General features: G+C 47.2%; 1 protein-coding gene across 1 annotated transcript; it reads left to right on the forward strand.

The window, feature by feature from the left end:
• Nucleotides 1-314: 314 nt before the first annotated feature.
• LOC129681904 (forkhead box protein D4-like) lies at nucleotides 315-1631 on the forward strand. The gene has a single exon (XM_055614136.1). It carries the CDS (start codon nucleotides 315-317, stop codon nucleotides 1629-1631), a length of 1317 nt encoding a protein of 438 aa, XP_055470111.1.
• The last annotated feature ends 24283 nt before the right edge of the window (nucleotides 1632-25914 follow it).

The raw sequence follows: 25914 nt of genomic DNA on the forward strand, positions 1-25914 counted from the left end.
GGGTCCTTTGGCTGATTAAACCAAGAGGAGAGCATCTTCCTTGGTAGTGGTTGGATGAAAAGAGGAGGGGCCAAGGACCCACATCATTGGACTGCGTCAGGAGGAACAGAAAGGATATATAGCGGAAAGTCCACTGCACACTTCTAGAAACTTAGACCACCAAGTGCACCTTGCCCCACGGTGTAAGAAACAGAAAGAACAAGGAGGCCTAACCTAGGAGCAATCCAGGTTCCTGACAGACTCATCTCGGCTAACCCACCCCAAACCAGGTGAGCTGTCCCCACATCCGTCCCCTCCTCTCCCTCTTATCCTCCATGAACTTGGCAAGTGCTGGGCACCTTCGCTCCACTCCGACACCCAGTCCCCTAACCTCCGACCGGGATAAGGTGGAGATTGACGTGCTGGCCGAGGAGGAAGATGGAGATCAGTCAGAGGACGAGGAGGAGACGGAGGAGACCAGCCAGAAGTGCCTGGAGCCCTCGCTGCGAAGGTCCGGAACCCTCACGCCTCCCGGGAGGAGCGTCAGGGACAGAGGCGGCTCGAGCGACTCCTCCGGGTTCGTCCGAAAGTTCCGAGAGCCACGGACAACGGCGACCGCAGCCGCCGACGGCCCGCAGCCCGCCAAGCCCCCGTACTCCTACATCGCGCTCATCACCATGGCCATCCTGCAGAGCCCGCACAAGCGCCTGACGCTCAGCGGCATCTGCGCCTTCATCAGCGGCCGCTTCCCCTACTACCGGCGCAAGTTCCCCGCCTGGCAGAACAGCATCCGCCACAACCTGTCGCTCAACGACTGCTTCGTCAAGATCCCCCGCGAGCCGGGCCACCCGGGCAAGGGCAACTACTGGAGCCTGGACCCCGCCTCCCAGGACATGTTCGACAACGGCAGCTTCCTCCGGCGCAGGAAGCGCTTCAAGCGCCACCACCCACCGCCGGGAGGCCACCCGCACTGTCCCTTCCCCACACCCGCCGTGCCCGCCACCCTGCACATCTCCAACCCCGGCCTGGTGCTCCGCTACTCCGCCCCGCCGCCGGGCCTCCCAGCCCAGCCCGCCGCCCCGCCCGGGAGCCACCCGTGCGCGCAGCCGCACCCACACCCGCACCCCCTCAGCTACCTGCTGCTCGCCGGCCCCGCCTGCGCGGGGGCGCCCGGGAAAGCGGAAGGCGCGGACCCCGCCACGCCCCTCGTCCTCCCCGCGCCGCAGCCCGCCCGGGCCTCCCAGCCCTGGGACGGGGCCGAGGGTTCCGGGTCTCGACGCGGGCGAACCTCGTTCACCATCGAGAGCATCCTGCGCGGAGTTAGAGGCGGAGGAAGTGGGGCTGCGCAGAGCCCGCCCTCCGCCCCGTGGAGCTGCTGCCACCTGCTGCAGCACCCGCCGTGCCTGCTGCACCCCCAGGCCGCTTCCTCGCTGCTTCACGTGTCGGCGGTCGCCCGGACGGTGTTGCAGCCGCCGCCGCCGGAGCAGCAGCAGCACTGGGCCGGAATCTGCGCGCCGGGGAGAGGCTCGCGCTGGGGCCGCCACCTGTCTGCGGTTGCGGCGCTGCTGATGCATCAGCCGGCCGCTGACGGCTGCAGGCTGCCGAGCCTGGCCGCTCTGTCGGGCCGAGAGGGGACCTTGCCGGCGTTCTAAGCATCGCCCAAGCCCAGCCTTCAGGCCAAGTCTCCCTGGCACACGTGGAACCAGCCTCTGTCTAGGTTTGCACCACCGCCTGCGAGGCTTGTGCGTGGAAAACCAGCGGCGGAGCGCACGCTCAGTCCCGCAAACTTTTACAAACTGTGTCCTACCCCCTTGACCGCCCGAACGCGGGAAAATCCCGGGGCTTCAGGTCTCGCCTTGTCAGCTTCAGTTGTGGCTTCTTCCCGAGGACCAGTGAACTAGGAACGTGAGTGAGGTGTTTCGTTGTTAATAAAAACAAAACAGCCGGCAGCGCACAAACATCCCCGTCTTCATTTCCTAGGAACCGCAAGTGTTCTCCCGTGCAGACTACGTGCTCCGACTTCCCAAAATCCGTATGTAATACACGTAGAGCAATTTCGGAACATTTATTACTTGCATATGTGACGTGCCCTACTCCAGCGGGGAGTGTTAAAATTAAGCCTAGTTGTGTAGATCGAATAAAATACTAAATCAGGACGCTACATCGCTTGTTTCCTCTTTTTTTTTTTCTTGTTTCCTATCGTTATTCGATTTCATAAATTGAATTTCTTTTAAAGTTTATATTCTTATCTCGCAATTCGTCTTTATACTTTATATTCATTATAGACATCAGGGATAACACATTTAAAATTTTTAAATTTCCAAATATTTCAGAACGAAATATTTATCTTATCAAATAGTTTTAATACTTACGAAACTTCTAGAAAGAAAAGAATTGTAGGAGTTAATACAACCTTCATTCTCTCTCACCCCTACCCATCGCTTTCTTTTCAGGTTTTTGAAGGAGGGGGTGCTGTGTAACTCTTGGTAACCTGGAGCTAGCGATCTTCCCATTTCTGCCTCCAAAATTCTTAGCATGTCCCACTACGCAAAGCTTATTCGCCATTTTTATCGAGTTGGTTTTTCTGAGCTTAACTGGAGGGTGACCGGGGATCAATTTGAAACAAAGTGCTTATACTCTTGGGAAATAAACAGCTAGTGAGTACATTACAGATACTAATATTTTCAAGTCCTTTTCCGGGAGGCCTTCGCAACCGTTATTCAGTCCCAGGGTGCAAGGAAAACTAGAGAACTCCAGGCACCAATGACTGCCGGAAAAGGCGGGATTTTAGACACTGGATCAATGGGGAGTGGGTTCTCTAATTCTTTGGGAAAAGCCGCTCTGAGTAGAAGAAATCGTCTGTGTTCCCCACCCTCACAAAGAAGTCTACAGTTCATTGCTTACAGAGTGTATATATTCCTACAGCCCGCCCCACTTGCTGCCTGATCCCTTCCGACTTGAGTTTTTTTGTGGGACCCTCTGGAAAGTTCCTAAACTCGGGTAATTTTGAGGGGGGCTCTTTGGTCCCCACAATACCACTCCTTTGGTGACCTGCAAGCAGCCTGAGAGTTTAGAGGCAAATCAAAAAGAGAAAGATCCTCTTTCCCATCATTGCGCTTTGAGCAAAGATGTTCAGCCTGGCCACCTTCAGGTATTCAGTTACCCTCTTCCCGTCCCCCGCTGTAGCCGACCCCTAGCCAAACAGTCCTCGACTGGAGGATGACCAGGCCAGAGCCTGGCCCAGGTCAGCCCCTAAGTCACACCGCTTTGCTATTGAAAACATAACAAAACTAGACTTTCTAAGATCGGATGGGTAAAATGAAGGTCGTTCCAGGGGTCCGCTGGGCCAGGGCTCCCTGAAGACTGGGACAGCTCGGACCCCCACCTGTTCAGTGCCTGTCCAGGTGGCAGAGGAAGCTGTCGCTGTTCCTGAGAAAAAACGCAGGGGCCCCAGCACCCTCAGCAGCCCTCCAGTCGGGCGTCCCCACCGCGCCACGCCCCTGGGACACTCAAAGGAGCTCGGCTGAGACGCAGCGGCTCCACCCCCATCCCTTCTCCAGGCCCACGCGGGGCCCCAGTGGGCTGTTCTGGAGTCCGTGTCTCGCTGGTAGCTGTCTTGGTCTGGGCTTAAAAAACAACAATTACAAGTGTGGCTTCTGAGACTCCTAGGGCTGGAGGGTCTCAGTGGGCACAGACTGCGTCCAGATCGGACGCTGCTGGCCATCCCCACGACCACAGCGGCTCGGGTCTCTGTCCTCTAGGAATGAATTAGCTTCACCATTAGCTTCTCTTCGACCCCTGTTCCTGGTGCGCGGGGCACTGAACCCTGTAGCCCCTCCCTCCCCCATTTGCAAAGAAATTAGGAGAAATTGTTTCCTAAGGACCCTTGGGTGGCAGGGTCCGGGCCCATTTGTTTTCTAAACCTCGAACTCTTCACGCACCTGTGGCCTCCTGCGCCAGCCTTGGCAGGGGGGGGGGGGGGCGCTCAAGGTCAAGACCGGGAGCCCACTAGGTCACTAGTACCGAAGTAGCTAGTGGGGCGGGGAGGGGAGAGGGATAGGGAAGAATTCAGGGAGCTCCTGCCTCCAGGGTGATTTTGTTCCGGTTCGGTTCTCCACGGTAGTCCCTTAGAACCTGACCCCAAAACGCAGCAGAGCCGCCTCCTCCTGGTGGTGGGTTGGGGGCTGCAGCCATTTGTTTTCCCACTTACTGCTTGCTGCGCAGGACAAGGAATCCAGGCGCTTTTCAAGACGCCTGGAAGAAAAGTTTGAAACCGGAGCAGCAGGCCGGCAGGTGCTAAGGTACTGTCTGTCATGTGCCCGGTCCTTACTAGGGTATCCTAAATGAACGACCTGCGGACGTTCTGGAATGAGCGCTTAGAATCCAGAAACCCTGATCATCTCCGGACTTGCAGAAGTCAGCCGCTCCTACTCCTTTGGTTTAGATTCTGTGACAGATGATACACACCACAGAGGCTCACCGGTACCGGCGGCGGGGGGTGGGGGTGGGGCGGGGGTGCGCACTGGACTGGACTGTTAGCAGCAGCAAGATGGACCAAATGGAGTCTTTTGAAGATAGGACTTGTGGGAGACTGTTCGTCACTCAGCATTGCACAGAACATTCAGGAAAAAATTTCCCACATCGACATATAATCAAAATTGGCACGGAAATTGAATTGCTACTGTCACCTTGTGATTTTTTTACAAAACAGTCTTAATAGCCTTTTCCCCACATCAGCCATGAGATTATTTCAATGCTTTCTAAGTGTTCATAACGTAAAAGCACTAATTGAAAAGAATTCGTACAGCTGACAGCTGACAAAATTGAATTCCTGCAAAAGAAGAGCAAGCATTTGAGACCACAGTGTAAAATCCACCTCCACCTTGGTTCCCTGCTGCTCAGCTCCCTTAACACAGTGGATGAGTGTGAACCAGTCCTCCATAGGGTTTCCTTAGGGTGCAGGAATGTTCTGCAGCAATCAGTAGACTGTTTCAGGACAGGTATGACTTCCTTACAGTGATGCACTTTCTCTTCCCAAATCCAGGCAAGAAAACAATGAGATTATAGGAAGCCTGAGAGGAACACATTTTTCCATGCATAGCTGTGAGTCTATTTAAGGCAGAATTTATGACCCACAGTTTATAAATTATTGACTATTACTGCAAGCCATAGTATCTACTGAATACGTAAGGTACATCTTTCTTTCTTTCTTTCTTTCTTTCTTTCTTTCTTTCTTTCTTTCTTTCTTTCTTTCTTTTTCCTTTCCTTTCCCACCTTCTTTTAAAGATAGGGTCTCACTATGTAGCTCCGGCTGTCCTGGAACTCACAAAAATCCTCCTGCCTCTGCCTCCCAAGAGCTGGGATTAAAGGTGTGTGTGTCACCATATCAACAGTGTGCCATTTTTCAAGAACTTACTTATTTCATTTGAAAAAGTCACTAAAATGGAAACTTTCATAGAGAGAACGGTGTCATTTTACCTCTGTGATAATTATTTGTATTACATTCACTGGTCTCATCTTTACCATCTTACTGTTCTCTCATCTCTAGATTATTTTGTGACGATTCATTTCACCTATAATTATCTCAAAAGAAAGTTGTTGTTGTTGTTGTTGTTTTTTTTTTTTTTTTTTTTTTTTTTTTTTTTTTTTTTTAAGTTTGTTAGTTAGAGCAGGGCACAATGGTACAAACCCTGGAGGCAGAGAGGGGAAGAACACTGTGAGTTCCACCCCATCCAAGGCTACAGTGGTGACACCCTGTCTCACAAAACAAAAACAAAAACCAAACAAAGACAGAAACAAAATTAAACAAACGAACAAAAAAGCTTGTTAGTTTGAACAATAGCTGTTCAGGCGCTAGCATCTGGCTAGCTAGTCTCTCAGCTTTCGTTTAGGTTGCTCCATCCTCTTTCATTGGCCCCAGGGACTTAGAGACAGCTGAAGAAAGTAACTGAGAAATTTGGGATTCCAGATTTTCTGCCCACAGGCGATATTCTAATGGTGAAATATACCCAGTGATAATGCTGTTTCTACAGACTTAAAACAACAAAACCAAAACAAACAAAAAACCAGAGTCTCACTATATACCCCTGACTAATCTGGAACCCTGTGTAGACCAGGCTGGCCTCAAACACACAGAGATCTACCTATGTCTGTCTCCTTAGAGCTGGGAGTAAAAGCATGCATCGACACTGCCTGGCCTCTGCTGCAGATTTTTGAATATTCCCAAGCATGGATCTTGGAAAGCTTATGTTAATTCTACTTAAATGTTTCTTATATATTTTTTTTAAATATTGATTGTCATTTTGGTGCATTTGTAGACACATAAAATTATTAAACAAATAACAACATCTACAATTTAAATTATTTTATTTGTGAGAATAAAGGCCCTTTATGCCTTTACATTTTTATGTTTTAACATTTTACATTTTATATCGTGTTGTGTTTTAGAATTGATAAGGTAAGAACACAAATTATGTGCTTGGAGAAAGAAAATTAATTTTCGGTAACCTCAGATGAAAGATAATTAGGATACAAAGTTAGATTGGACAGAAAAGCAACCACTTACAGGTAAAAAGCAAGTTTATAAAATCTGAAAGTAGCTTACTACTTCTGCTTCTTATGAATGAGTTTGCAAACTAAATCAAACTTCTTATACACTGGCTTCTGTGATTTTAGTTATCTACATTTCATAGTCATTTGCCCAGGTTTCTGTGCCCACAGAATCTCTGGGAAGGAAGAAATAAAGTTTTATTCATGTTTTACTTATTTCAAAAGAACTGTGGTACATTGTTGAAAATGAATATTTTCTAATTGACTAGTTGAAATCTATTATGTTTATAACATTGGCAAATGTGTAAATGAGTGATAAAAAATTTAAATTTAATTGGATATAAGTATTGTTCAAGTGACCAATATTTTTGTTTGAAAACTATTATCCACCTGGGACAAACAGGAATGGCTACCGTACATCAAAACATGCACTTTAATTATTAATAGTTCTTATTTCCTAATCATTTTATATGTATTTGGCAAGCAGCTGGTATTTTACATAATGCTAAGAGTTGTTTAGTTTGCTTATATTTTTGATTCGTTACATTTGGCACTTCATATGATTTTACGTGTTACATATATTGTATATTTGTGCAGATAGATTTTAATATGTGTAGTATATTTGGCATTCAATAGTTTTAAAGTTTTAATCCTGGATAGATCGTAAATTATATATTAAGTTATTTCAATACTTAATATAAAAATATATCATTTGTTTGTTAAAATTAAGCTCAGACTCTGTCTTCTTGGGAACTAGTTCAGTTTCCAAGGAGGAGATGAGTCATTGTGTAAAATCTGTACATTTTTTCAGACACATCTGAGGGGGTAAGGTGCAGGGGAGGGGAGGAAATGGCAAGGGAGAGGATTAAAAGGGAGGACAGTAGAGAGAGAGAGAGAGAGAGAGAGAGAGAGAGAGAGAGAGAGAGGAGACTCAATTTTATCATGTGTCTGATTTAGGAACATGAATGCTAGAGCTATGGTAGGTAGGACCAGGGTGTCACTCACCATCCAGGGCTTTCCTAGCCCCTGTAAGGCCCTGGCTTAGATCCCCAACATTGGGAGAGATCAGAAAAGACTTTGTCATTCTGGAACTGAGAGATGTCCTGGGATGTGTGATTGACAACAAATCCATGACAGTCCCAGTAGGAACAGCATCAGAACACGCCTTAGCGAGCTGGAGAAATGGGGAGCAGAAACAGAACCCTTAATCTCAGGGTAGAAACCTGACCTCTGCCTGAAACGTAAAGTCTCTGAGAATTGACACTTTAAACTTACAGACTTGAGGTTTCGTCTGTGACAGGGACTCACTAGAGGATGCCTTTGTTAATTACCAGGCACACAATGAGCCCTTTACCATTCTGAGCATGTTTGGGTATGTATGTGAATAGTGTGAAGCACATACCGCTTTGCAAAAGAACAGAGAATGTTTTCATCTTCTGCAGAGCAATTCTGTGTCCACGCAGCAGCTTCTTTTGTTTCCTGCTTCACCTCAGCCCTGACCCTGATGCAATGGTTCATATCAGAGGTCAATTCAAAGGCAAATCACTGCATTCCTTCACTGATGTTTTGTAACAGGCCCTCAGACCTTAGTACTACCGGCTCCATGATAGAAGTAACATTTAGGCCCTAAAATAGCACACAGACAGAACCACCTGACAAAATGAATGCAAAGACCCGATCCATCAAAGTCCCTGATTCTGGGAAAGTCTGTAAATGGACCAACCTTCCTTTTTGGTTTCTGTCGTTTCACTTCTGGCTAACTGATCTTGTTAACTGAAGCATTTCTACCCAGGACCTGGATTTTGTGCTCAAAAGCTCACCCTGAGAAAGGCTCCGTACCACACTGGGACCCAGAACACCCACTGTAGTCACGGGCCAGCTAATGAGGACTTTCAATTGGCTTAATCCCCTGGCTGAGTTTGCCTGGTGGATACCCCACAACGTTAGGTTCTGGCTTTGCTCTTCCAGCATTGATGCTCCCATGCTGGGTGTCTCCACAAGTTGCTCTCCAGGAGTTCTCTAGGCCTTCAGCACCAGGTTGGAGCTGGGAAGCATCCAGCCTGTGGATTGAGAAACTACTGGCTTCTCCCGCCTCTCCAGGGTGACACAGACGTTGGACTTCCCAGATGTGTGTGTGCGCGTGTGTGTGTTTATGGTTCATGATAAGTGCAATGAAACAGGGTTTTTTGGCTTGGGTTTTGGTTTTGAAGTCTCCTGAGGAAATAAAAAGTAAAAAAAAAAAAAAACCCAAAGTCTGCCCTTTGGTATTGCACCGCCACAGACTCAGGGAACCACAAGATATAAAAAGAGGAGGAAGGCTCCTCGGGATGAAGAGCAACAAGCAGCTAAGAATGCTGTCTGCTGGTGCCACCAGCTGGTATGGCAGAGGTTCGCCTCCCACAGAAGTGGGTGGTTCCAGTCCCAGGACACCACAGCAGAAGGCACACTGACAGCAGGCCAAGTCTGGGAGTGGTAGGGGGCAGAAAAACACATGAATGGGAAGAATGGGTTAAACAGCGTGAAAAGGCATAAGTCTCACCTTGTCAAAGATGCTGGATGGAGATGAGAAGAGCAAGGAACAGGGGCCCCAGCCTGTGTTTCTCATTGTTTCACTCCTCCAAAACTCATGTTGTCATAGTCCAGGTAGTTGCCTTTGAGCTATAGTGATCCCAGGGGGTTCGCCTTCCAAAACTTCCCTTTTCCCTTCTCGCAAACATACATTAAAACAATGACAGCCGAAAACAAAAGTATTCTTTCAGGTTTGGGTTAAGCACCTGCTGTGTGACAAGCTCCCAGCCAGGCACAAAAGTGCCAGTAGCCAAGCTGACACCTCCCAGAGGAGGGCAGAGATCTGCAAGTGGGTGTGGCGGCCCAGTGTAATCTGGAGGCAACTGTAGCCTCTCCCAGTGCTTTCAGTCTGCACAGACAGGACACACACCCTCTCCACCCAGGCCTCCCTTATCTAAAAACATAGGATAAGCTCTTTTGGGGTAGAATGCAAGTTTCCAGGTAACTAAAGGAAATCTGTTAGATGTGTTTACACGATTCAGAACCAGGCTTTGGGAATTTGGCATGTAGACAGCAGGAGAACTGATGATGAGATGAAGTCATAGCAGGACATCATAGCATACCATCATAGCAGGAAAAGAGCAATGATGGGCTGAGGACCATTGTGACTTAGGAGGGAGCTTGGAGTTGTGAGAGTAGGGAGAAGTAAGGATGCTGAGAAAGATGTAGAGAAAGAGCATCAAGGAAGACTAAGTAAGGACCACTGGCCTTTGCCCCTGGGCACTGGGAAGTTATAAAGAAAGCCTTGTTAAAACCTGTGAAATGGGCCTGGAGAGAGATGGCTCAGTGGGTAAGAATGTTACTGCACTTGCAAAGAACTTGAATCTGGTTCCCACTGCTCACAGCTCACAACAGCCTGTAACTGCAGCTCCTGGGAATCCAGTGCCCTCTTCTGGCCTCTGCAGGACTGACACTCATAGGCACATATTTCTACCAACCACACATACCTAATTTAAAAAGAAATCTTTTAAAAATTGTTAAAATCAGTTAGTGTTTTGGTAATGTTTTAAAGTCTCTATGGTAAGTACTCCTTCTCTGATGTTCATTTTTCTGTAAATAAGCAAAGGTGGTGGGGGATGGAGAAACCAGCTCAATAAGCAGCTGGAGGTCAGACTCTCTCTTGCTGTCATTGCTCTCTGGAGCAAAAAGACCATCAATCCTACAGCCAGCTAGAATAAGCCAGGATAAGCTGTCCTGAGCATTCCACAGATGCCTTGAGACAACTGTGCCAAGATTTCCTGTAGCGAATTGTCCTGGCCTCTGGAGGCCCAATGTTAGCCAGGGCTGTTTGAAATCAGACCTTTGCAATCACAAGCCTCAGGAAAGCATTTCTGAAGGGACTCTGGCCAGCTCGAGTGTGGAGAGCATGGCTCTGGAAGAGCCAGGCCCTTCTCCCTGATTCCCTCTGCCTTGCTGAAAACTATTAGCTTACATTCCTGAAGCTAGCCACCGAGGTCTATTCCTTTATTTCACCAGTTCCTCCTGAGGCTGACTACCAAGGTCCAGCTATCAAAGTCCAGCAATCAAGAGCTCCCTTTGGCTCACCTAACTAACATGCCCAATTAAAATTAAACACCTCATCCTAACACAGGATTTCACAGTTTACCTTTATAAACTGCCATTTGCCTATGGGGCATGTCTGTCTCCTCTCTATCCAGAGGCAGTCCTTTGTCCAAATCTGGAACAAATATCCCTTCCTTCTTTCCCTTGCCCCTTTTCTGCCCACTCCCTTGTTCCCTTCCCCCTCTCCCTTATCCCTGTCTTTTGTCCCTCTGGGCCGAATAAATCTCCTTTGTGCTGAAGTCTTGGGGGTATTTTGAACTGACTTCTGAGGTTCCCTACAATTTCAACCTTTGCCAGAGTGGAGTGCATCTCCTTGTGGTCTAGTATAGCAATGTTGTGCCTGTTGCTCAGGTGAGGCCATGTTGGTCCAAAAATACAAGCCTCAATAACGACGATTGTTGCTAAGAGGCAAGGGTGTAATTGGCCCCAACGATTGTCTGTGACTGGTCTGCACAGCCCTTCTATGGCTGTAAACACAGGCTGCTCAGGTTAGAGAAGTAAGGTGACAAGAAACACTGTCCTGTGCTGCCGGCCTTCCCTGGTGTTGACCCTAGCTTTTCTTGCTGACTTTTAGTATTGTGGGCTCAGCTGGCAACATGAAGAGCAGAGTAGTGGGAATGTCAGAGGCAATGGCAGACATAGCCGAATGTCAGAGGCAGCCATAGGTAAGCAATCAGGAGTCCAGGCTGTGCAATCAGCAGGGCAGCTGGCTTTTCTGAGCTGAGCAGCTCTGGGGTGGCCGATAGGAAGAAGAGTAGTGAAGGAGAGAGATGACAAGGGAGGATGGAGAGCCAGGGCTGAAGGATAGGAGAGCACCTGTAAGCCCTGGTTGCTAAAACCAGTGTCAAGTCAGGGTCAGAGGTCTCAGACCCCTGGCCGAGAGCCCTAACACTGGCTGATGAGAAGGGCTGAGAGTATTACTACCTGTGGCCTATACCGGGATGTAACACTAGAGGGCAGCGTCTTCACTGCTTCCTTCTGCCTAATGCCTGAGGTCTCTGCCTCTAAATACAAAAGAAAGGAGCGCCTCCTACCAGCATTTGAAGAGCTTCCTCTTCCCTACCCAGGAGTTTCCCTCTGCCTAGAGCAAAAGGGCCGCCTGACAGCTGACTAGAGACACTGTGTGACTCCGCAGGTCACATAAAATGCAGGCTGGATTTGCTGCAGCAGTTTGGAATCTTAGATCCAGAAGGAAGATGGTAGTGACTTAAGGGGCCTATCCACTTATGCCAAAACAATGCACCAGAAACCCGGTGACTTCAAACAATCGTTTCATTGTTCAGGAAGCCAGAAATCCAAAATAGGATGTTGGTTGCACCACACATTCTCTGAAGACTGCAGGGAAGGGCCTATTGAACACCTCTCTTGGTTTCTGGTGTTGCTTGCAAGGCTGGGCATGCTGGCATGCCTCCATCACTCTGTGCACGGCTGTGTCTCTTCTTACATGACACAAGTCTTAGCAGATTAAGGGCATATACTTAACTGACTATATGCGTAACAATTCTGTTTACAAATAAAGCCTCATTTTGAGGTTTCTAGGAAGGACATAGATTTCTTTTTCTTTTTTTAAAATTACATTTTAATTTTTTAATATTAATTACAGCTTATTCACGTTGTATCCCAGCTGTAGCCCCCTCCTTCACTCCCTCCCAGTCCCACCCTGCCTCCCTCATTTCCTCCCAAGGACATAGATTTCTATGAGCAGGGACACCGTTCAAACTGAAACACGAGATAAGTAAGTAAAGGCAAAGAAGATCAAAGGCTGGTTGAAGAAGTTACCAAGGAAGACAGGGTTAAAGGCAGTTTTGTTTTTGTTTTTGTTTTCCAAGATGGAAGAGGTTTGAACATGTTTCTGTGCCGAATGAAGAGCCCTAGGGATGGGGGAGCCGAAGAATCCAGACAGAGAGCGAGTAAATGACGGTACCAGCTCCCAAGGGTCTGAGGTCTGATGTGCAGGCGGATGGATCAATCACAGACTTAGGGGGCAGGAGGGATGTGTGTAGGTGCTGGTGTGGGTGGGGGAGGAGGAAGCAAGCGGTAAAGCTGGGTGAATTGTGCCAACACAGCTCTGGGAATACCGAAGGTGTTCAGGAAGTAAATCAAGAGCAGTTGTCGGTGTGAGCAGCTGCAGTAACAGCTTGTGAAACTCGAAGTGCTCCGTGGGTAGAGGATCAGTTAAGGATTCTGACCATGGGAACCAAGAGGGGGAGAGCAGCCTACTCACGCTGACAGATGGAACGGTGGGGCACCATTTCATTGTAAGCCCGAGTTCTGCTCTGGAAGGCCACAGGGAAGCCACACATTCCTGGTGCCTGTCCGTCTCTGCCACCCCAGCACTCCATCATACTCGGCTTTTTCCCTTGGTATAAGGGGGCATGCACCTGGCGCTCCACACACACAATGTGTGGAGGCCGGAGGATGATGTTGAATGTCTTCTTCCTTTATTGCCTGACAGCCTGAGTTTGCATCCCCAGAACTTGAGTAAAAGCCGGACACAGAAGCTCATATAATCTGTCATCCCAGTGTCCCCTACATGGAGTTGGAAGCTGAGACAGGGGACCATCAGGAAGCTCCTGGGCCAGTTACCCTGGCTCAGAGCAGCATTAAAGAGACTTTGCCTCAAGCAAGGTGGGAAAATAAGGGCTGGCACCCAAGGTTGCCCTCTGACCTCTGCATGCACACAACAGCACTCACATGCTCATATGCTAGATCAGGCACACGCACTCATATACTCACACAACACACACTACACATGAATGTACATCTATATACACATTCCCGTATAATGCTCTCAGTCCTCTGTATTGTATGCAAAAGTGGACAAGGTAACTGAGTCTTTAGGCAAGGGTTAGTTGCTAACCATGTTCCTATTAGGACAAATATAAATGATGCCAATCAGAGAGAGAGAGAGAGAGAGAGAGAGAGAGAGAGAGAGAAACTTCTGTTTTCTTAAGATCTATCTTGTAAGAAATCATATAAAGAGAGGGGACGAGGAGATAAATTCTGAAATGCAGAGGCCCAGGTAGACGTTCAGATACCGGTGTGGGAGGAGGAAGGCAAGAGGAAAAAAAAGACAGAAGCAGCAAATTAGGCACAAGCGGTCTGGCTTTTCAGGAAAGAGGAGGAATGTGAGCATCCAGGGTGTGGTGACATACATATTCAGTCTCTGTGAGGACATCAGGATGCTGGCCTCTACATGTGTCACAGAAGAGCTGGTGGTGAAATGAGCAGATAATCTAGGCTACAAAGAAAAACCAGTAAAGTAATAAAATGAAGCCTTCATCTTGAGGTCACGCTTATTTGTAGATCTCTTTCGATCTCCCCCAAACAGACGATGGACTTGAACAGGTTCACTGGCTGTCCCCTGGTTTTTCTGGCTCCCTCCTGGTATTGGAGTGCAGCGATCGAGTGAAGCACTGCGACTTACTCCCTAATTCACTGAAAGAGTGGAGGTGGAGGGATGGACAGGCAGACAGATCGTCAGACAACTGGTGGGCCGTCTGTTTATCCATCTGTGGACTTTAAGGCCATGCGACTATTTACTGGTTATAGACTTTTGTTCTTGCTTTGTCAACAATATCATTATGGATTGAGCTTTATTACTTCATGCCGACTGCTTCCACCTACTGCAATCGCTGATGCCAGAAATGAATGCTGCTTTAGGAACTGAAGTACAAAGGTTTTAACCCAAGAATGTATTATCTGTGTGTGAGGGGGTGGGCTAGCGCTATGGCAGGTAGGCCCCCATCTGTATGGAGGTAAGAGGACACTCTGCAGGAGGAAATTCTTTCTTTCCAACATGTGGGTCCCGGGGAATCCAGCTCAGGTCATCAAGAACGGTGGTAAGTCCCAAGGCATCTTGAAGGCTCACAGGAAGAGTTTTCTATATAAACTGGGTGTTTATATCTTGCACTTCATCCTGCGCCCAGCTGGTCCCCCTAAAATTAATTTTTAATGGATCTGTCTTTGCACTAATTAAGAAAAGTGACAAGGCTTTCTTCCCTTGCCTCTTGGGTCTGCCTTGTCCCCTCTTGCCACCAGCGCAGGTTGCCATCTTCAAGGGATTCAAAATAAATCCATTAATAATAGTAGTACTATTGGAATCTAACATTTTACTCTTTATTCAACATGTGTGAGCTACTACAATAAACCACAGGGTTTGCTTTGCTCCAGGGCATTTCAGGATGAGAGAGGGATGAGAGCACAGTGTGGGGCCCTAATGTCAGACTGTAGTTCAAGCTTGTTCCCTGTGGGCAGTTCTCAAGAGTGACACACCGAGGTATCTTTTCATAACTAGCAATGAGATGAGATCAGCTAAGATACACATCGGTTAATGAATGGGCAATGAAAATGTTACACATACAGACAAAGGAATTTTATTCATCATTAAAGAAAAAAATGAAATTGGAATCTGTAGGAAAATGGGTGAAACTGGAAAATATATGAAGTGCTATGATCCAGGCCCAGAAAGAAAAACGCCACATGTCCTCTTTCATCTGTGCATCCTAGCTTCTAATTCTTAATGTCTGCAGTAGAGAGTGTGTGTAAAGCCGAGGAAAACAGAGCGGGGGCCCAGGAGAGGGGGAAAGAGAGGCTTTAAGCAAGGAGGCGCAGTAGAACGCACAGTCTGCCGAAGTGGAAGGGGGAGTACTGGGGGCAGAAATTCTGGGATAGCGAGAGGAGGGTCTACCAAACTGACATTTATAAAAATGCCCTAAGTAAGTCTGATAACAACCACAGCAACAACAACAACAACAACAACAACAACAAACGAGGCTGGAGAGACGGCTCCGTAGTTAAGTGTATTTACTGCTCTTACAGAGGTCATGAGTTTGGTTCCCTGTACCCATGAAGTGTGGCTTACCATCACCCATAACTCCAGCTCAAGGGGAGCTGACAACATTTTTTTCTTCTTCTTCAAGGAACTGCACTCAAGTTCACAATCTTCCCTCCCCCCACTGCTGCATACATTTAAAAGTTTAAAAAAAAAATAACAGGGCATGGTTATAATTATTATTATTATTATTATTATTTGGTACTTGCTTTTAATCCCAGCACTCAGGAGGCAGAGGCAGGAAAATTTTCTTGAGTTCCAAAGCTACATAGTAAGATCTAGTCTCAAAAAAAAAAAAAAAAAAAAAAAAAAAAAAAAAAAATCAGGTGGAAAGCTAAAAAGAATAAAAAAAGAAGTGAAGAAGTGTATAGATAAAATCTTTCCCAGGAACTAAAGGTTATGAAAAGAAAATCCCTGCACTATGGGTTGACGATCCTGCTACAAGCTTTGGTCAGGGAAGCCCCCCAAACAATATAGTCACATGCCATTGCTATTGATTGCCCGCCAGAACTGGATGGTGAGAATCTGTTGCTGAAGATACCACATATCTTATTCATTTGAAAGACACAGGAAACAAGTTGGAACTTGCCTGGAAGCTTCTACCCTTCTAGCTAGCCCTCATAGTGCTGGAAGAGATGCAATTCAGGCCACTGCTAAAGAGTTAACATCAGTAATGCTGTCGACCCTACTAACTGGCCAGGCAATCCGCACCTCCTGGTACAATACTGGCACATCTGTTATATGGGTAACCAGCCACTTTCAAATTGGATTTGAGGCAGGGTGTGGTGGCACACACCTTTAATCCCAGCACTCAGGGAGGCAGAGGCAGGTGATTGCTGTGAGTTTGAGGCTAGCCTGGTCTACAAAGTAAGTCCAGGACAGCCAAGGCTACACAGAGAAACTCTGTCTTGAAAAAAAAAAAAAAAAACAAAACAACAACAAAAAATTGGCTTTGAGGCCTGCACCACAGGAGAAAATTTATTTCTTGTACTGCAAACTTTGGTCAAAAGCCCCATGGCTAGGGAAGTCAGAGGTCCTGGTGGGGAAGCTACGGCTGTTTCACTAAATAGCATAATGTCCTCATAGAATTTCCTTTTAAATAAGCACATTTATAATCAGTGTTGCGAGTTTTGGTCAGAGAAGATTCTTCTTGCAGTGGGCAGTGGTAACCAAGGAGACTTATAACTGAATGAAGCAATGACAGTGACTGTTGGATGCTCATCCACAACTAGATCACCGCATGATCCTTTTCGTGGCCCGGGGAACACTGTGTAAGAGGGTGGACACCAGAAGGTGGACAGGGAGTGGTATGGGATGATGACTTCTGGACATGTCATGGCTAGTGCACTCTTGAACTCACAGCATCTGTAGTAGCTTGGGTGAGAATGGGCCCCATAAGGCTTATATGTTTGATGGGACTATTTGGGAAGGATTAGGAGGAATGTCTTGTTGGAAGAGGTGTGCCACTGGGTGTGGACTTTGAGGTTTCAAGCCCATACCATCCCCAGTTAGCTCTTTCTCTTCCTGGTGCTTGTGGATCAGATGAAAGCCCTCACCTGACTGTACCAGCGCCATGGGCCCGCCTGCCTGCTGCTAGGCTCCCCCCACCATGATGACCATGGACTCTAGCCTTCTGGAACTGTGAACCCCAATAAACATTTTTTTTTATAAGTTGCCTTGTGGTGTCTACACAGCAATAAAAAAAAACAAAAAACAAAAAACGGTGATTACCTGCACAAGACCTTTATAAGATGAAGCCTGTCATCACCCTGTCATGGAAGGAGAGAGGGTTCATGAGGCTCCACCCATCCCTGAGGATTTCTATGTAACTAATGACCAGTGGAGAGGAAGAGACGTGTTCTTCTGTGTTGTAGCCACTGGTAGGGGGCCCATGCTACTGTAAACAACCTCTCATTTGTATTTTTATAAGCAACCCTAATGAAACTCATTGAATCGTTAAAAAACAACTCATAAAAACATTAAGAAAAAGTAGAAGGGAGACTAGTGGAGAAGAGAATGGAGTACAGTGGGGGTTGGAGGAGGACAAGAGAGAGTAGCAGGAGATGAATATGACAAAACACATTATATACATATAATAAAATATGAAACCCAATACTATGTGTAATTAACACATGCCAATAAAATATTTTTAAAAAGAGAGAGAATGATATGTCAAGAAAGGATGCTATAGATAGATGTTTTATAAAGAAGGACATTGAGGCTAGTTGCTCGCACTCACAAATGGTTGCTGAGGGAGGTCATGCAGGAGGCGGGGCCTGAGTCCTGTTCCAACCCTACTAGTATGTGCCTAGGGTGCCATGCTGTGGGAGAGGACCAGCTCCATGCTTAGAGCTCTGGGGCAAGAAGGGGTCAGGGGACACTGGTTAGAGCTAAGGGAGAGGCCAAGGCGAATGATGTGCTCTGCCAAGTGGAGGAGGACTCAGTAGAGCAGCTCAGAAACCCCTAGAAGGGAAAGGAAGAGGATGCAGCAGGGACATTTGAAGAGGCTGCCAGAGAGGGAAGGAGGGGGCAGCCCAGGGCCTGGAGTTGGCGAAGGCCTGAGGAAATGGCTTTTCATTTCACTGCTGTGGGATTTAAGACTGGGAGGGGCTGAAGAGAGAAGGGAGGAGAAGAGCAAGTTTGGGTGACCACAGATGGAGCCTTACAGTTGTCTGAAGACCAGCAAGGAAGGAGGACAAAAAGGGAGGATGGAATCGTGAGAAGGCAGCGGAAGGAGGGTGATAATGCAAATCCCTCTTCTGAGTGGGATGAGGAATGGGCTGATCTGGAAGAAGGATCACAGCTGTCCTGTTTTATCTCTGTTTCAAGCTTTCATCTCTGATTCACGTTACAGGCTTCTGAGGATTAGACGGGAAAACACACCTGATGATGCTAGTACATCATGCTGGCTCGCCTCGTGGGCACTAATTATTCTGTTTTGTTACCGAAAATCTATGATGACTTCATCCAGAACCTTAAAGCCAAGGAAGGCGTCACTTACACGTTGTCTCATCTTGGTACCTTCTATTTAACATTGCAAATAAGAGTTCTTTTTTACAAAAAGAACTACCATTTGACATATTTGAAAGGTAGGTCTGGTAACGTGCTCAAAGACACATTGTTTTCTTTTATCTTTCATGTACATTTGAACAGCATACATTTCAATTAAGGATTCCTACATGAGCCAACCTCCCTCTTCGTGGGGCTTGGTTTTGATTTATTACCCACATCTGTGTAGAAGGATTAAGACCAGAATGCTTTCTGATAAGTGCTTGAACTATGTTTTTCCTGTTTTGCTAAGAAACCTCCTGTAGTGTGAGACTGAGATAACTCTGTGTGTGTGTGTGTGTGTGTGTGTGTGTGTGTGTGTGTTTGTGTGTGTTTTAAACTCTTCTGGGGGACAAAATGATTTTAAGCAGCAACATGTCTTAAAAGAGACTCTTGCTTTAGAGAACTCTGCCCTGGCTCTTTTTGTTAAGAACTCCATGGAAAAATAAAAGCCAAAAGGGGGAGAGAAAGAGAGCAGGGTGCAGAGTAAGCAGGGAGAAAAGGGGGAGAAGAGAAGGAGGAGGAGGAAAAGGAAGAGGAGGAAGAGACTGAGAAACAACATCCTTTTCTTCTCAAAGATACCCATGAAGTCTAGACACAGCAGAAAGGACCCAGTCACAGTCCTGAAAGGGACCCAGCACCCAGTGTCAGACTAATTAAAATGACAGGCTCAGTCCTGAGCTCAGAGGAGGCTGAGTTCAGCATGAGGGCCAGATGGACATAGATGACATCTAAATTAGCAAAACGGCAGCAGTGCACGGCTCAGTCTTAATGCTGAGTGCAGCAGGAAGAGGGAAAGGTAACTATACGGTGCCATTATGTCATGAAAAGCCCCACGCCCACATAAGCAGCGCTTTTCATTTCTGCAGAGATGTGAGCACATTTAAGGACATAGATGGAGCTTATTGGAGAGGTTGCATATCAGGATGGGGGAGGGGAGATAGACTAGTGGAAGGCTTTGCACAGATAATAATGTGCAGTAAGGAGTGAGTTTTAAGGAGTGAGGAGCCATTGGCTGCTCCTTTTTATTGAAAACATCTGATTAAATTTCTTTCTTGATACCATGTGCGATGGGGGAGCACACAAGTGTGGAGGTCGGAGGCCAGCTTGTGGGAGTCATCTCTCTCCCTCCACTATGTGGGTCTTGGGGTCTAACTCAGGCGGTCGAGCTTGGAGGCAAGCGTCTTTGCCCACTGAGCCATCCCACCCATCCCTGGTTCTTCAGGCTTCTGTAAACTCGGTCTGGCAGAGCAGCAGAAAAATACTGAGCAGACCCTTCCCACGCCACCATGCGTTTTGAGGAACGCCTCCAGAAAGACTGGGGCGGGGGGGGGGGAGCTTCCGGAGGAAACAGGAGCTGTGGTTGAGACGAATGTCAGAGCTAGATTCCGGCCTGTGGCAGAGCTCTGAGGACCCAGCTGGAGAAGTGGTGTGTATGAAGTTATCACGGAAACAGCGCTCACCTGAGAGGGGACCGAGCCTGTTTCCTCAGCTTTGAGGGCTACTCTCCAGCTTACTTCTTTATTGTTAACATTTTGCCCCTTGCAATCTTCTATTTTCAGTCTTCACAAGCCCAGATGTTATTTTTATTAATTTGCTCACTTTAATCAATCAATTGATCAATCAATTTATTTAGGCTCAGCCTAAACTCCAGAAGCTTACCTGTGACTCCCAGGGCTGGAATCCAGGATCTGGACCTGGAAAGTCCCCAGACGGTTCGAGCCTGCTGCCAAATGAGAGCTCATTCCACTGGGCCAGGCCTTGATAAACGAATCAACCTGATCTTGCTTAAGTGCATGGGGAGGGCTGGAGCGATGGCTCAATGGTTAAGGCTATTCTTCCAGACGATCTGGGCTTGGTTCCCAGCACCCGCATGGTGACTCTCAAGTATTTGTAACTCTAGTTCCAGAGGATCTGATACCCTCCTTCTGGCCTCTGCATTGCACACATGCACATATAAAAACACATAACTAAAATAAAAAAAAAAAAAGCAAAAGCAGATGGAGTGGGCTGGGTGGGGTCTGGGTGGGGCTGGGTGGGGTCTGGGTGGGGCCTGGGTGGGCCCAGGGTGCCATGGGCAATGCAGGACAGTTTCCTAAAGTGTGTGCACATACCACATACCCCATTTAGATAGACATTTTTATAATTTACTAGTAGCTGTGAGCTTATTTTATTTAGAACAGTGATACTGGCTTCCAGTGCATAGTGCCATAGTGTCAGTTCTTCTAGAAAATGTATATTTGTGTGTATTGTGTGTATATGATGTGTGTGCTGTATGCATGAGAGTGTATGTGCCTGCCTGCATGTGTGTGTGTTGTATGTAGATGATATATGTGGTACATACATGTGAGTATATGAAGACACTGAGCATCTTTCTCTATGGATCTCTGTCTTATTCCTTTGAGGCAGGAGCTCTCACTGAACGGGAAGCTTATAGTTTTGACTAAGCTATCTGGCCAGAAAGCCCCCAGAATCTGCCTGTTACTGCTCCCCCAAATCTGGATTTATAGACAAGTGCAGCCACGCTCAACTTATGTGAGTGCTGGGGATTCCAGCTCACTTTCTTGTGCTTGCGTGACCTGCAGAGCCATCTCCAGAACCCTAGAAGATGTCCTTAAAACATTTCTATTTACTAGTACTGTGTGTGTGTACACAGGAGCATGCGTGTGTGCAGACATGCACACGCCGTAGTGTGCATGAAGAGTTCAGGGGACAACTTTCACAAATAGATCTCTCCTTCCTCCACAGGAGAGTGATGGAATTAGGTCATTGGGTGTGCAAGAGAGTGCTTTTATCCATGGAACCATCTGATGAACCCAGAATATGCCTTAAATTTAGAAAATGAAGCCATTTAAAAAAATATCATCCAAGAGGGGGCTGGAGAGATGGTTCAGTGGTTAGAAGCACTGTCTGCTCTTTCAGAGGCCCTGAGTTCAATTCCCAGCACCCACACGAGGCCTCACAGCCATCTATAATGTGATCTGATGCCCCTTTCTGGTGTGTATGCGTACATTTGGATAACACACTCTTGACACATAAAAAAATAAGTATTTTTAAAAACATCAAAGAAACAATACAGTAAACTCATGAACACAGATGAGGATGACAAGTTTTGAAAATGCTGAGAAAGCAGACACACTGGGCTGTGAGAGCTAAGAGGAGAGCGGAGGGGAGCTAAGAACACTTGATTTTTGACTGGCTGATGCTCTCCTACGTTAGCTCCCTTACGGGGTAGGCCTTTGGCCACCTTCACGTGCTGCGTTACTGGAGTCACTATTTACCTTAAAACAGGTGTTCCACATGTACTTACTTTTTTGCTAGATATTGTTTCGGTCAGACACAATAAAGACAAAAATAAATCATTTCTGTCTACCGCAACAGTACAACAACAAAGCAGGGGAGCAAGGATATGAAATAAACCAGTGCGCTCTTTTAATATTTCTCCGCTAGTACGGGAGAAAAGGTCTGTCTGTCAACATGCTGAGGGAGCAGTCCCAGCCCGACTGACTTATGTACGAATCAAAGAATCAAAGCCGGGAGCAAGCAGAAGGGTATCCCAAGCTTGCTGGCCGCTGAGAACGGCCCTTCAGCTCATGCCTACAGCTGATTTCCTCAACTAGCAAAGTCATCATTGTGTGGTGAGATGCCAGGATGCCTCGTGTTGGTGAATGAACTCAGTGAGCTCAGAGGGGAATCACAGATTCTGATGCAAAATAAGGATTTTTATGAGAGTTTTTTTTTTTTTTTTTTTTTTTTTTTGAAAAAGGTGCAGGAGTATAGAACAATTTAGACGTTTCGGTCCTGGGCCTTGGGCCTTCAACATGCCTCTTCACTTCCCTGGGCTTCGGTAGTTCCCTCCATCGACTTTTAGGACTGGCAGTCAGTAGGCTCTCTTTAGACATGGCATTTTAGTTTCTGTGGCCTTTGAACTTGAGAAGGGGTGTGCTGTGGTTTGGGGAAGAGTCCCAGCAGCCCCCTAAGTTAAAGGCTTGGGCGTCAGCCTGGCCACTGTGAGGCGGTAGAACTCTTAAGGTGTAGGAATTGGTAATGGGAGGTTAGCTCAGTGGGGGGCGAGTCCTAGAAGGGGACCAGGAACCCCAAGCCTTCTTCTGTTTCTGTTTCCCATCCTGAGGTGGACGGCTCTCCTCTGCCACATGCGCCCCAACCATGGCAGACTGGCGTAGCTATAAGGCCAAGATAGTATGGGCTGAACCTTCTAGAACCGTGAGCCCAAGTACGCCTTCCCCCATGTTGGTTACGGTGGTGGAGAGCTGCCTGACACGCGCTGTCTGGTAGAGCAGGTGAGACCGGTGTAGGGTCACTGACAGTGCAGCTAGGCTCTGAAGCCTAAGACCCACTCCCCTCCGCCGGTCGTGACATAAAACGAACAATAAAACTTTATTCGAACTTAGCAAGACTGTGGGTTCTTCTCTTCGTTTTGAGCTGTACTAAAGGCTCGCTGGGAAAACGAAGCCAGCGTCAGTGTCGGAGGCATTTCAACAGGGAACTGGTCACAGGAAGGGTTTAAACACCCACCTTCCACACGACCACCGGAAGACGGAGATTTCTGTTGTCAAGTGTGGGGTCCAGAGGTCGAAAGGCGATCGTGATTGCCCGAGCCTTCCCATTTTGGCTGGCTTAGGTGGTCGGACGGTTTACGGGAGTCCTGCCTGAGCAAAGCTGCCTTCTGCAGAAGAGAGAGAGAGATCTGTTTACACTAACCTTAAAGGGGCCGAAAAGAAGATGGGGCTGCCAGAGGGGACCGTAGCTCCCTGTGGGAACATTCTGCGGGGAAAGTGTGTGACGCTAAGGGGAACGTTTCTTTGTGCTAGGTTCCTTTTTAGTGGGAAGACTCTGAAAAGAATGAGCCAGGCACAGCGGTGCAGGCCGGTAATCTCAGCACCCAGGGAGGCAGAGGCAGGTGGATCTCTGTGAGTTTGAGGCCAGCCTGGTCTACAAAGTTAGTCCAGGACAGCCAAGGCCACACAGAGAAATCCTATCTTGAAAAAACAAAACAAAAACAACCAACCAAACAAATGAATGAAAAAGAAGTTAGTTATGAATTAGGGGCAGCTCCTAAAGTATGGGTTTGCTTTGAATTTTGTGGGGAGTCTTGATCACAAAGAAGAACCTTTTTATTTCTTGCTCCAGATATAAGGCAGGATTCCTAGGCTATCGTTTCATATTTCAGGAACCTTGAATGGGAAAAAATTACTTTTCTCAACATGGAGTTTCTTCCCATTGTTAAGTAGAGTCTGATCTACTATTTACTTCTAAATATATACTAGAATCTGTGTTCTTCTCAAGTGATGACAAGCTACTCACACAGCCTTCCTGTTAATGTCACACTTTCTGCAGATACTGGGGAGAAGAGGGATGGGGTAGCCAGCTGGTTTCTCTCTGCTGACATACAGCTCTGTTGCACTTCTTGGCTCCTGCTGTAAGTGGCGCTGTTGGACCATTTTCTCCACTGGAGCCTCAGGAATGGGAGTGCATTTGGAGGATGGTCCTGAGATTGATAGAACCTACTTTCTTTCTGACAATGCTCTCTTTGCACCCAGTACGGATAACCGGTGCTCTTTCTGCGCTGCAAGCCCGAGACATCTCTCAGACGCAATAAAAATAAAGACTTCTCAAGATGTAGTGCTGCCTGCTGCTTTGTTGCTCTGTGTGAAGCTGGCGGGTCGGCAGATGCCAGGCAGAAATGACAGCCTTTAAAAGTACAAAATGGATAGTGAGGGGTGATGGTGGCATGGGGAGATCTTCAAATCACAGAATATGGGCTGACCACTTACGTATAAAGTAAGCTCCAAGAGGTAGGCTGACATAGTGCAGGGAAACAGAGAGAGGAAGAGTTACCTTGGGGAATTATCAGGACAGGGCAGCATGGGCTGTTACATGCATACTAGCCACCAACTGTTTTTAAATTTGTGTGGGTGCGCAAGTCCATGGAGTTGTTCATTTTTTTCCCTTCTATAGTCAGCAAACTGATGTATTTTTCTCTTCTCATGGTCTTCCTCTTAAAGTCATCAGCCTCTTGAAAGGCCCGCCCTTTAAAATTTTTATTTATTTATTTTATTATTGCTATTACTATTATTATTTTGCCATCCTTTGATTCTGGAATACTAAAGGACAGTTGAACTTCAGGACTCTGGCTCTGGATGGCGCTGGCCACAAAAAATAGAGCCTCTCTCAGGAGCTTGCTACTTAGGGAAGGGATGCCCCTCTTGAAGATGTGACTCCTGCCGGGTGGCACACGTCTGAGGTTCTAGCCCTTGGGAAGCTAACACAGAATTGAAAGCCTAAGCCATGGTGACACCCTCCCTCAAAATAACACAACACAAAACTAACCCAAGTGTGACCCTTTTTTTGTTTTGCACTGCTTATTGCAAAGCAGTAGGCGACCTTGGGCTTGGCATTACTGTCTTTCATAGAGGAGCGAGCTGAGGGGACAGTGTAACTGACAAACTTGCTTCCCTCACCCATGGTGCCAATGGCCAACATCCTATGGCACAAGTCACAGGACTGAAGGCATATTTGAACCATCATCTTTTCAGAAGGAAGATGTGATAGCTTTTGTGTGGAGCGATCTGGAAGCGACCCCTGTACTCTGTGGTTTCCTTCCATTACGTGTTTGGGGAGATAACTTGGACTTTTAAATCAGGAGATTCAGCAATTAGAGCCCCCCTTCCCCATAGAAGAGAAAGGTATTTGCAGCTGTTTCAGGGAATAATAGGGAATGTGGGTCTCCCTGCATGGAACCTCTGGGTTGCATACAGAACAGAGCAAGCATGAGATTCTTGATTTCCGGAAGACCTGGCGGTTCAGACATTAGCTATTAGGACCCGGGTGTGGGGTTTCTGAAAGCTAAACTGAAGCAGCTCTGGTAGCAAGGCCTCCCAGCTCCTCGCCTTCTGTCCCCAGATCGTCTTCTCTGGAAAACCAGATTTTGGCAGAAGAGTTGTTAGTGTGCAGCTGAAATCCTTAGGGAACAATGGGAAATCAGGGGGTAGGAGACGGTGTGTCACGCACTTCAACACTATTAAGAGGCCTCGGGCTTCATAATTGTAAGCCAAGACAGACAAAAATCCTCACGTACGTTGAAAACATTACCTTCTCTTGTTAGATAGCTGAGGGTTGGCCCAGACACACATTTCCTCCACTGGTGACAGATTTCTCTGGCTGTGTATGTGATATCCAAATCATTACCCAAGCGTTTGTCTCAGGAACTGGTACTGAGTACTGTACTGAGCTAACTACCCTTTCCAAGGTAAGGCCTCACCTCGGCTTGCCCACCATTCTGTTTTTGTTTTCTTTTGTTTTTTTGAGTATAAATATACCGTTGGCTCTCCAGATGGGTTTCAGGGAATTGA

The sequence above is a fragment of the Psammomys obesus genome, unplaced genomic scaffold, assembly GCF_907164565.1.
Source record: "Psammomys obesus unplaced genomic scaffold, mPsaObe1.curated_primary_1811, whole genome shotgun sequence".
Classification (NCBI taxonomy): domain Eukaryota; kingdom Metazoa; phylum Chordata; class Mammalia; order Rodentia; family Muridae; genus Psammomys; species Psammomys obesus.